Raw genomic sequence first — 12,963 nt, 5'->3', positions numbered from 1 at the left:
GTTCAAGAAGCTGTCTCTCTCAGCCTTAACAGCAGCACGGTGGCTCAGTGGTTAGCACTGCTGCCTCACAGCACCAGGGACTCAGGTTCAATTCCAGCCTCGGGCAACTGTACGTATGGAGTGTGTCTGTGTGGGTTTCCTCCAGGTGCTCCAATTTCCTCCCACAGTCCAAAGATACGCAGATTAGGGTGGATTGGCTTGGGAAATTGCCCATAGTGTCCAAGGATGTGTAGACTAGGTGGGTTAGCCATGGACATGCACGGTTACAAGGGTGAGGTGGGGTTTGGGTGGAATACGTTCTGAAGGGTTGGTGTGGACTCAATGGGCCAAATGGCCTGCTTCCACACTAGAGGGATTCTATGATCTTAAATACACACAAGGACTCTGCCCCCACAGCTCACTGTGACAAGGAGTTCCCAACATCCATCACCCTCTGAGAGAGAGAGGATATCCATCCCTCCCTGCCTGTCTCATCTCACCAACTCAGCGCTCAAACTGGAATCGCAATAATTCCAATTCTAAGCTGCATGTTTAAAACATTTATTCTCAGGATGTGGGTATCAGTGGCTCAGACAGCACTTATTGCCTGTCCCTAATTACCCTTGAGAAGGTGGTAGTGAGCTGCTTCTCACAATCCATGTGGGTGTAGTCTCAAGGATGGATTTCCAGCTTTTGACCCAGCAACAGTGGAAGGAACTTTGAGATATTTCCAAGTCAGGATAGCAAGGAGAGGAACCTGCGGGTGATGGTGTTCTCCTGTATCTGCTGTCCTTATCCTTCTCGGTGATGGAGGTCATGGGTTTGGAAGGTGTTGTCTCAGGACCCCTGTTAATGTGCACTGCATCTTGAAAATGGTACACACTGTTGCCAACGTATGTCGATGGTGGAGGGTGTGAATGCTGAAGATGGTTAATGTTGAGCCAGTCAACTGGGCTGCTTTGTCCTGGATGGTGTTGAGCTTCTTGAGTGTTGTTAGAGCTGCACCCATCCAGGCAAGTGGGGAGTACAGAGGAACCTCGATTATCCGAAGGGCATGGGCAGGGAGTATTACATTTGGTTAATCGAATTCCGGATAATTGAATGCTGGATCACACAGTTTAGCCAAGCATTGGGATCTTGTGATCTTGCCAGATAATCCAATATTCAGATAATCAAATGCCAGATAATCAAGGTTCCCCTGTATTCCATCACACTCCTGACTTGTGCACTTTGACTGTAGACAGGTTTTGGGGAGTCAGGAGGTGGATTACTCTCAATAGAATTCCCAGCTTCTAACCTGCTCTTGTAGCCACTGTATTTGTATGGCTTGTCCAGTTGAGATTCTGGTCAATGGTAACGCCCAGGATGTTGACAGTGCAGGATTCAGTGATGGCCATGAAACATCAAGGGACAATGGTGAGATTGTCTCTTATTGGAATGATCATTGCCTGGAGCTGATGTTGGTTGCCACTAACCACCCAAGCCCACATGTTCCTGCATGTAGACAGTGTCCCTTCAGTATCTGCGTAACTGTGAACATGATTGAATGTTATTTGCATCATACCAAGCCTTTTAAATCCAGCAGATAGCTGTCAAACCAGGGACGGAAATGCCCCTTTAGCTGGAATTGGTCAGTGCTGGCGTCTTGTTCACCCAATGCCTGCTTGTCTCAGCCTGGTGATTCGGAGTTACCTCAGAGTGAAACCCCGACATGGATAATTCAGCTCAGACTAGCTGCTTGACAGTTGCGTCTTTTTGCTTTCTCAGCTACGATGGCGATGGCCTGTGCCCGATGCCTCCTTCCCGAATGTACCTGCAGCAGGATGAGCTGGAGGAGCAGGAGGATGATGAACGAGGCCCTACACCACCAGTCCGTGGGGCAGCCTCATCGCCAGCCGCTGTGTCATACAGCCATCAGTCCACTGCCACCCTCACACCCTCACCTCAGGAGGAACTGATGCCCATGTTACAGGACAGTCAGGAAAACCTGGCTCTCATCCAGTCTGTGAGCGATCGCAGGTAAATACAACTCAACAACAGAGAACACCAGAGGGACTTACACACACACACACACACACTCGTGCATATGCACACACACTCGCGCACATGCACTCACACACACATTTGCACAAACACACACATTCACATACAATCACACACACAGACACACTCTCTCTCTCTCTCACACACACTCCCATTCTATCGCACACATACTCGCACACACATACACTTGCACAGATACACACAGACTCAGACACACACATACACACTCTCACTCTCACACACACACGCACATTCACACACACAGACACACACTGTCTCTCTCACACACACACTCACACTCTCTCTCTCACAGATACTCACACATTCACACACTTTATTTCTCTCACACACATAGACCCACTCCCTCACACACACACACTCACATATACACCCATACGACCCCACACACACTCTCTCTCTCACACACGTATACTCACACACACATACACTCACACACCTTCTCTCTATCTCTCACTCAATCTCACACACACCGATGCACACTCTCTCTCACACACTCAAACACACACACATGCACACTCAAAGACAAACTCTCACACATGCACACTCTCTGTCTCACACACACACACATATACACTTACACTCAGACACACACACACTCTCACATGCTCACTCTCTCTCACATACATGCACACTCTCCACATACTCACACACCCTCTCTTTATCACACAAACTCACACTCACACACACATACACACCCCCACACTCTATTTCACACACACATACACACTCACACTCTCTCACACATGCAACTCTCTCTCTCACACACACATAACACTCTCTCACACACACATACACACAATCCCACTGACACCAAACAAATACACATGCACACACAAACACACACAAACACACACACACCCAGCTTTTCATGTGTCTTTATCAATATATATGTTGCAACCAAGATCACAAGAAGTAATGGCCTGTTCATTATCACACTGCAGTTTGTTTGGGATCAAGCTGTTTGCAATTTGGCAGCAATCACACTGACAAAGAAAAGCGCTGTCCTGTGGAAAGCGCTATACAAATGCACTCATATCTGGTAAGGATGTGGTCTCCTTCCCCCAGGCGCAATCCGGTCAGCCCCCCTCCTCCACCAAGACCCGTCTCCCCCTCCCACACGTACGGCTACATCTCAGGGCCTCTGGTCTCTGACATGGACACAGACGCACCTGAGGAAGAGGAGGATGATGAGGGGGAGGAGGAAGTGGAAGTATCCAAGATGCACAGCTGCCGTCTGCTCCTGCACAGCCTGCAGCAAACCCCCGCCTCCAGCATGGGGGACCTGGAGAGCTCCGTCACTGGCTCCATGATCAATGGCTGGGGCTCAGCCTCTGAGGAGGACGCCAACTCATCCAGTGGGCGTTCCAGCGCTGTCAGCTCCTCTGACGGCTCCTTCTTCACCGACGCAGACTTTGCACACGCTGTGGCAGCAGCTGCTGAGTACGCCGGCCTCAAGGTTGCTCGACACCAGCTACACGATGCAGCAGGTATGTACAACACAGGGTTAGATACACAGCAACACAGGTATGTACAACGCAGGGTTAGATACACAGCAACACAGGTATGTACAATGCAGGGTTAGATACACAGCAACACAGGTATGTACAACACAGGGTTAGATGCACAGCAACACAGGTATGTACAACACAGGGTTAGATACACAGCAACACAGGTATGTACAACACAGGGTTAGATACACAGCAACACAGGTATGTACAACACAGGGTTAGATGCACCGCAAAGCTCCCTCTACACAGTCCCCAACAAATACTCCCAGGACAAGGACAGCACAGGGTTAGATACAGAGTAAAGCTCCCTCTATACTGTCCCCATTAAACATTCCCAGGACAGGGACAGCACGGGGTTAGATACAGAGTAAAGCTCTCTCTATACTGTCCCCATCAACACTCCCAGGACAGAGACAGCACAGGGTTTGGTACAGAGTAAAGCTTTCTCTACACTGTCCCCATCAACACAGCCAGGTCTGGGATAGCATAGGGTTTGGCACAGAGTAAAGCTCCCTCTACACTGTCCCCATCAACACAGCCCGGACAGGGACAGCACAAGGTTAGATACAGCGTAAAGCTCCCTCTGCACTGTTCCCATCAAACACTCCCAGGACGGGGACAACACAGGGTTAGCTACAGAGTAAAGTGCCCTCTCCACTCTTCCCCTATTAAACACTCCCAGAACAGGGATAGCGTGCAGTTCGATACAGGGTAAAGCTCTCTCCCCACAGTTCCCCCACTAAACACTCCCAGGACAGGGGCAGCCTGGGGATGGATACAGAGTAAAGCTTCCTCTATACTGTCCCCATCAAACATTGATAGGCGAGTTGCATGAGATGAAATGCTATCTTGTGCTTTGGCGTATTTCTCTCAAGTTACACCGGGAGGGTTGCTCTTTTTGTCAGTCTGTTTGAATAAATTCAGTCACATCTCCAGCGTGGCCCTTGCTCCTGGACCTTGTACTGCAGGCTGGGTCGAGGTATCTACACAGTGCAGGGTTTAACGTTTAATAAGCAGAATTCACGTTTCACTCAAGGTAACTGCTTAATGAAGCTTTTACCCTCTTGTGATGTGCCCCAGGCATTGGCTTAATTTAACCTCATTAGTTTCATGATTGGTACTAAATATGCAAGGCTTTGATGAACCAATTAGAGACTAGGAATTCAACCTGGTGGAACTTGATTAGCTGTGAACTGACTGTATCTGATGAACGACTTGGTGGGAACTCTCTCTGCTTTTATGAATGTAATGGTTATTACTGAGATGGAGTCAGAGCCGACACCAAAATTAATATCCAGAACACTTCAAATTGCATTAAGAATTAATACACTGAGAAATAAAAGTCCTTGTAATCAGTTCCAGAATGTAAAATATTATTATAGTGATGAATTTATATTGAACATTGAGGTTAATCATTTGTTCTCTATTTTGTTACTCTATATCGATCTTCTCAGAAGCAGACTTTTGGCTTTGTGTTGAATGCTCTGCCAATGTTTCTTTAAAAAAACATTCGTTCTCAGGATGTGGGCATCGATGAGAAGGCTGGCATTAACTGCCCATTGCTAAAATAGGTGATGGGCAAATGGTTCTTCAATCAATGGCTCCTGACTATTCATTCTGAGATTGGGGGCACATAAATTCAGATTTATCCAGGAGAGCTGTTCTTTATCTCCAGGGCAGCCCAAAGAACATTCCCTTGGCTGATTCCTGGGATAAAGGAAAGGTTGATTGGGTTGGTCCTGTGCCCATTCTGGGGAGCATCGAGCTGATTGAAACGTGTACAATCCTGAAGGAGGCTTGAGGGTGGATACTGCGAGGATGTTTTCACCCGTGGAAGGGAGCTAGAATTCAGGGCCACAGTTCAGAGGTGACAGGTCACATCCTGAACATGGAGTCGATAACATGTGCAGCTGGACAAAGCACAACCGGTCAAGCAGCATCGGAAAGGCAGGAGAGTCGATGGTTTGAGCAAGAGAAACATTGATTGTCCTGCTCTTCAGATGCTAATTGACCTGCTGTGCTTTGTTCTGCTCCATATTTTATCGACTCTGACTTTCCAGCATCTGCAGTCCTCCTATCTCCTCTTGAAGATGGAGACAAGGAAGCATTTTCTGTCATAGGTTCATTTGTCTTTGGAATTTTTCTCCCTTGGGGAGATGGGTCATTGTTTTTATCTGAGGACTGGTCAGATAGGCTTTTGATCAACAAGGGAGTCTCAGGATTTTTGAGGGGAGTTGAGTTGAGGCTATAGTTAGATCTGTCATGATTCTACTGTGTAGTGCAACAGACTGGAGAGGCAGAACGGCCGACTCCTGCTCCCAGTCAGGATCATGGAAGACTGCTTCAGTTTGCACAATACTCTGACTCCTTCTTCATCCTTCAGTGGAGAGGCCTTGTTGGTTCTGGGGAGGACGAGCTTGTTCACCAGGAAGGTCAATACGCTCGCTGGTGATCCCATCACCCGCTCTCCTTCCATCAGACATCACTGAACAGGGACCGAGTGAGAATTCTAGGCCGTGGGTGGGTTTTGGTGAGACCACATCTGGAACGCTGTGTAATGTCCTGGTCACTGTACTTACAGAACGATGATAATGCACTGGAAGCAGTTCAGAGGAAGTTTACGAGACTAATCCCTGGAATGAGTGGATTTCCTCAGGAGGAAAGGCGAGACAGGCTGGGCATGTATCCCGTGGTGTTTAGAGCAGTCAGAGGTGACCTAATTGAAACATCTAAGACCCAGATAAAGACGAAAGAATATTTACTCTTGTCGGAGAATCTAGAACCAGGGTAAAGAGTTTAAAAATAAGGGGTGTCCACTTAAAATGAAGATGATGAAACATTTTATTCTCTCAGGAGGTTATGAATCTTTGGAAGTCCCTTCCTCAAATAGCAAAGGATGCAGAATCTGAATTATTTTTAGGGCAGAGGAGGTTGATTCTTGATTCCCAAGGGGATGAAAGATCACTGGGGACTAAGCAGAAATATTGAGTCGACGTTAAATCAGACCAAAAACATAGGGAAAAAAAGCAGCAGGAGTAGGCCATTCGGCCCTGCAAGCCTGCTCCACCATTCAGTATGATCCCAGCTGATCACCCAACTCAGTCCCCTGTTCCTGCGTTCTCCCCAAACCCTGTGAACCTTTTAGCCTTGAGAACTATATCTAACTCCTCGTTGAGAACCTTCAATGTTTTAGTCCATATTGCTTCCTGTGGCAGAGCATTCCAAAGACTCACCACTCTCTGGGTGAAGCGTTTCTCCTCATTGCAGTCCACATGGCCTCCCCAGTATCACTGTGATCTCTGATTGAGGACTCCCTGATCTTCGGGAACATCCTTCCCTGTGGGAACCCTGTGATCAGCCATGATGGTATTGAATGATGGAGCAGGTTTGAAGGGCCGATTAGCCGACTGCTGTTCCTTGTCTATATGTTTTCCTCTCCCCAGTTAGGGTGGCACTTAATAAAGATCTGTGTGAAGCTGGCAGCTGTCTGGCACTGATCCCTCTTAAAGGGGCAGGCTCTTCAACAGACACTCCTGTTAAAGGCGACTGTCTCTATCAGACCCCTGTTAAAGGGCCAATGTCTTTAATTCAGACTCCTCATTACAATTAAAATAAGTACTTGAATAATCGTTCCATGTCGAAGACTTGAGTCAGGATGTAACTCGAGAGGTTAGAACAGCATGGACTGAGCAAGCTCATTGAAAACCTCCAGGAGGATGAGGTTTTGTTTAGATTACTTACAGTGTCAGAGAATGAAACAGCTTCATAAGCATGAGGCTCTAGGCAGAGAGAGATAGAGAGAGTATTGGGTCTCATCATAGAGAGCAGTAAAAGAGGTGCCCTAAGGTCTGATGTAATTGGGGAGGATGAGAAGTATGGCAGTGCTGATCAGGTGTACCCTAGAACTCTGTGGGAAACTAGGGAAGTGATTGCTGGGCCTCTTACTGAGACATTTGTATCATCGCTAGTCATAGGTGAGGTGCTGGAAGACTGGAGGTTGACTAACGTGGTACCACTGTTTAAGAAAAGTGGTAAGGACAAGCCAGGGAATTATAGACCAGTGAGCCTGACGTCAGTGGTGGGCAAGTTGTTGGAGGGAATCCTGAGGGACAGGATGTACATGTATCGGGAAAGACAAGGGCTGATTAGGGATAGTCACCATGGTTTTGTGCATGGGAAATCATGTCTCGCAAACTTGATTAAGTTTTTTTGAAGAAGTAACAGAGAGTATTGATGAGGGCAGAGCGATAGATGTAATCTATATGGACTTCAGTAAGGCATTTAACAAGGTTTCCCATGGGAGACTGGTTAGCAAGGTTAGATCTCATGGAATACAAGGAGATTGGCTACAGAACTGGCTCAAAGGTAGAAGACAGATGGTGGTGGTGGAGGGTTGTTTTTCAGACTGGAGGCCTGTGACCAGTGGAGTGCCACAAGGATCGGTGCTGGGCCCTCTACTTTTCATCGTTTATACAAATGATTTGGATGTGAGCATATAAGGTATAGTTAGCAAGTTGGCAGATGACACCAAAATTGGAGGTGTAGTGGACAGCGAAGAAGGTTACCCCAGATTACAATAGAACCTTGATCAGATGGGCTAATGGGCTGAGAGGTGGCAAATGGAGTTTAATTTAGATAAATGTGAGGTGCTGCATTTTGGGAAAGCAAATCTTAGCAAAACTTATACACTTAATGGTAAGGTCCTGGGGAGTGTTGCTGAACAAAGAGACCTTGGAGTGCAGGTTCATAACTCCTTGAAAGTGGAGTCGCAGGTAGATAGGATAGTGAAGAAGGCGTTTGGTATGCTTTCCTTTATTGGTCAGAGTATTGAGTATAGGAGTTGGGAGGTCATGTTGCGGCTGTACCGGACATTGGTTAGGCCACTGTTGGAATATTGCATGCAATTCTGGTCTCCTTCCTATCAGAAGGATGTCGTAAAATTTGAAAGAGTCCAGAAAGATTTACAAGGATGTTGCCAGGGTTGGAGGATTTGAGCTATAGGGAGAGGCTGAACAGGCTGGGGCTGTTTTCCCTAGAGCGTCGGAGGCTGAAGGGAGACCTTATAGAGATTTATAAAATCATGAGGGGAATGTGTAGGATAAATAGACCAAGTTTTTTCCCTGGGGTGGGGAAGTCCAGAACTAGAGGGCATAGGTTTAGAGTGAGAGGGGAAAGATATAAAAGACACCTAAGGTGCAACATTTTCATGCAGAGGGTGGTACGTGTATGGAATGAGCTGCCAGAGGATGTGGTGGAGGCTGGTACAATTGCAACATTGAAGAGGCATTTGGATGGGTATATGAATAGGAAGGGTTTGGAGGGTTATGGGCCAGGTGCTGTCAGGTGTGACTAGATTGGGTTGAGATATCTGGTTGGCATGGACGGGTTGGACCGAAGGGTCTGTTTCTGTACTGTACATCTCTTTGACTCTATTTCTACAGATTGTAAAACTCATTTTCCTTCTTTCCCCGTTTACTACAGGCCACCGACACTTTCCCTCATCACATTGTCCTCGACCCACCAGCCCTTTCTCCACCGACAGTAATGCGAGTGCTGCTGTGATGCAGAAACCCCGACCAGTAAAGAAACTGAAACACCAAGCAGCACACGTGCGTCGCGAAATCTTCACTGACGGTATGTGTGAGGCTGTGTAACATTGGTCTTGTCCATTGTGATTGTGTGCACATTAGGAGCAAATGGACTGTCCTCTTTGACACTGGGCCCTTCACAATGCCTTTTTCAGTCATGGTGAATGAGCTGACCTTTCCCAGAATCCTCTTCGGTTATCACTCACTACCACCCTCTGTAGAGGCAAGTTATTGTATTGGCCATGGGAATCCCAGGGAAATTACGTTTTTTTGAGAAACAGCAGATGAGGTATTGAATTAATACTATTCCCTTTGGAAAATGAAGAGACATTTCAGCAAGGTCCAGGGTTTAATCCTGGATAAGCATCTGGAATATCAATACTGGTTGGACAGCAGCAGCTGAGGCCCTCTAACTCATTACTCTGGGCTTATTAACGTCTTTCTCATCTGGTATTGTAGATCAGTCTCCACACATGTGGGTGTATGCCTTTGTGGGCATGTCTGTGTGTGGGTGTATGCCTTTGTGGGCATGTCTGTGTGGGTGTGTATTTGTGTGTTTGTGCGTGATGCAGAGCATGGAGAGTGCATGTGCGAGAGAGATAGTGTGTGTTTGCATGAGAGCATGTGTGAGACAGCATATATGTACATGTGAGAGAGAGAGAGAGAGAGCATGTCAATGTGTTAGAGAGAAAGTATGGCGTGTATGTGTGTGTGTGTCTGAGAGAGCAGGAGTAGCCATTCAGCCTTCAAGCCTAATCCACCATTCAATATGATCCTGGCTGATCATCCCACTTTCTCCCCATACCCTTTGATCCCTTTAGCCCTAAGAACTCTATCTAACTCCTTCTTGAAAACATTCAATGTTTTGGCCTCAACCATTTTCTGTAGAAGAGAATTCCACAGGTTCTCCGCTCTCTGGGTGAAGACATTTCTCCTCATTTCAGTCCTAAGCTGCCAACCCTGTAACCTCAGATTGTGACCCCCTGGTTTTGGACTGCCCGCTCATCAGGAACAGCCTTCCTGTGTTAACCCTGTTTAATCCTGTTAGAATGTTATAGGTTTCAATGAGATCCCCTTGTTCTTCTAAATTCCAGCGAATATAGTTCAAACCACCCCCCCCTACCATGGGGAACCTCATCAAACACCTTGCTAAAATCCATGTACACCACATCCATTGCTCCACCTTCATCAACATATTTTGTCACATCCTCAAGAGGCATCATGGGAGCACGAGGCAGCACCAATACAGTCATCGATGTCGCGGTGGAACAGATGGAGGGTGGTTGAACAGTTCATCAATTTTACCAACACCTTTCACCCCAACCTCAAATTCACCTGGACCATCTCGGACACCTTCCTCCCCTTCCTGGATCTCTCCATCACCGTCTATGGCAACTGACTACCACAGACATATCCTACAAGCCCACCGACTCCCACAGCTACCTAGACTACACCTCCACTCACCCTACTTATTGTAAAAATGCGTTCCCTTATTCCCAGTTCCTCTGCTTCCACCGCATCTGTTCCCAGGATGACCGATTCCACCTCAAAAAGTCCCAGAAGGTGTCCTTTTTTTTTAGATTAGATTAGATTACTTACAGTGTGGAAACAGGCCCTTTGGCCCAACAAGTCCACACCGCCCCGCCGAAGCGTAACCCACCCATACCCCTACACCTACATCTACCCCTTACCTAACACTACGGACAATTTAGGATGGCCAATTCACCTAACCTGCACATCTTTGGACTGTGGGAGGAAACCGGAGCACCCGGAGGAAACCCACGCAGACACGGGGAGAACGTGCAAACTCCACACAGTCAGTCGCCTGAGGTGGGAATTGAACCCGGGTCTCCGGCGCTGTGAGGCAGCAGTGCTAACCACTGTGCCACCGTGCCGCCCATATTACTTACAGTGTGGAAACAGGCCCTTCGGCCCAACAAGTCCACACCGCCCCCTCCTTCTTCCACGATCTCAACTTCTCTTCCCATGTGGTTGACAAAGCCCTCCAACATATCTCCTCCACTTCCCACACCTCCCAACGCAACAAGGACAGAACCCGCCCCCCACCCTGGTCCTCACCTCTCACCCCACCAACCTCTACATACATTGCATCATCCTCTGCCATTTCCGTCACCTCCAAACGGACCCCACCACCAAAGATATATTTCCCTCCCCACCCCTATCAGCATTCCTGAGAGGCCATTCTTCCGTAACTCCCTCATCAGGTCCACGCCACCCCCCCACCACCAACCCACACCCCACTCCCTCACCTTTCCCTGTCACTGCAGGAAGTTCAAAACCTGTGCCCACACCTCCCCCCTCACCTCCATTTAAGGGATCCTTCCACATCCATCAGAAATTCACCTGTACCTCTACCAATGTCATCTACTGCATCTATTGCACCCGGTGTGGTCTCCTGTACATCAGGGAGACAGGATACCTTCTTCCAGATCGTTTCAGAGAACATCTCTGGGACACCCACACCCACCAACCCCACCGGCCTGTGGCTGAACACTTCTACTAACCCTCCCGCTCCGTCAAGGACATGCAGGTCCTGGGTCACCTCCACCACTAGACCATTACCACCCTCGCCTGGAGGAGGAATGCCTCATATTCCACCTTGGGACCCTGTAACCACACGGGATAAATGTGGATTTCAACAGCTTCCTCATTTCCCCTCCCCCTACGTTATCCCAGTCCCAAGCCTCCAACTTGGCACCGCCCTCTAGACCCATCCATCACTCCCCTTCTGACCTATCACCTTCTCCCTCATCTTCATCCACCTATCGCTTTCTCAGCTCCCTTCTCCCCAGTCTCACCGCCCCCCCTTCCAATTATCTCTCAGCGACGGCCCACAAGCCCCATTCTTGAAGAAATGTCGATTCTCCTGCTTCTCGGAGGCTGCCTGACCTGCTGTGCTTTTCCAGCACCACAGTCTTGACTCTGATCTCCAGTACCTGCAGTCCTCACTTTGTCCCCGAACAGCACACATCCTGTATTGTGGTCTCACTAAGGCCCTGTACAATAGCAGCAAGGCATTCCCGCTGCTCTGCTCGAATCCTCTCCTTGTGCAGTCCATCGCACCATTATTTGCCACTGTAGGGATTGAGGGTGGGACCAGGAGTGAAATTGAAGGATCTCACATCCAGAGATTCCCACAAGGTCCCGGATCCAATTCCACCGGCAGAGCCAGGGTCTGACAGGTGTGAACTGTCTCCCCAGCAACAGCATGCAAGGAATAGGGGGCAGTATGCCCTTACAGTCATAGGGGGTTACAGCTCAGAAAAAGGCCTTTCAGCCCATCGAGTCTGCGCCAGTTAAAAACAAGCACCAAATTATTCTGCAGTTTAGCCTGCTCTCGATCCCATCCCCCACTCTCCCAGACCTTCCAGAATCAATGGGCCACAGAAACAGGAGAGACAGGATGTTTGAGGGACACAGGTTCAAATCCCACAACAGTAACTGGTTGAGTTTAAGCTCAATTAATAAAATCTGAAAGATCAGGCAAGCTCACTTTTAGGTATCTGTTATTCAATATATAAACTATCCCAAACCCCTTGATTAGATTCCAGTCTGTAACTCACTCCCGGGTATCTATTATTCTATATTTAAACTATCCCGAAACCCTCGATTAGACACCAGTCTGTAACTCACCTTTGGGTATCTGTTATTTGATATATAAACTATCCCGAACTCCTCGATTAGATTCCATCTGTAACTCACTCCCGGGTATCTGTCATTCTATATATAAACTATCCCGAACCCCTCGATTAGATTCCAATCTGTAACTCACTTTTGGGTATCTGTTATTTGATATATAAACC

The 12,963-nt window shown here is 47.9% G+C and overlaps 1 protein-coding gene across 5 annotated transcripts in view; it reads left to right on the top strand.

Annotated features, from left to right (window-relative positions):
• robo1 (roundabout, axon guidance receptor, homolog 1 (Drosophila)) overlaps positions 1 to 12,963 on the top strand; it is a 682,199-nt gene that overhangs the window by 655,094 nt on the left and 14,142 nt on the right. For all 5 annotated transcript variants that reach the window (XM_072585788.1, XM_072585789.1, XM_072585790.1 and 2 more), the window contains 3 exons: positions 1,747 to 1,998; positions 3,109 to 3,530; positions 9,033 to 9,185. In XM_072585788.1, the coding sequence (XP_072441889.1) occupies positions 1,747 to 1,998; positions 3,109 to 3,530; positions 9,033 to 9,185 (827 nt within the window). The remainder of the gene's footprint in view (positions 1 to 1,746; positions 1,999 to 3,108; positions 3,531 to 9,032; positions 9,186 to 12,963) is intronic.

Source organism: Chiloscyllium punctatum, chromosome 15 (assembly GCF_047496795.1).
Source record: "Chiloscyllium punctatum isolate Juve2018m chromosome 15, sChiPun1.3, whole genome shotgun sequence".
Classification (NCBI taxonomy): domain Eukaryota; kingdom Metazoa; phylum Chordata; class Chondrichthyes; order Orectolobiformes; family Hemiscylliidae; genus Chiloscyllium; species Chiloscyllium punctatum.
Note: the sequence above shows the minus strand (reverse complement) of the source record. Positions and strands in the feature narration are given on the sequence as shown.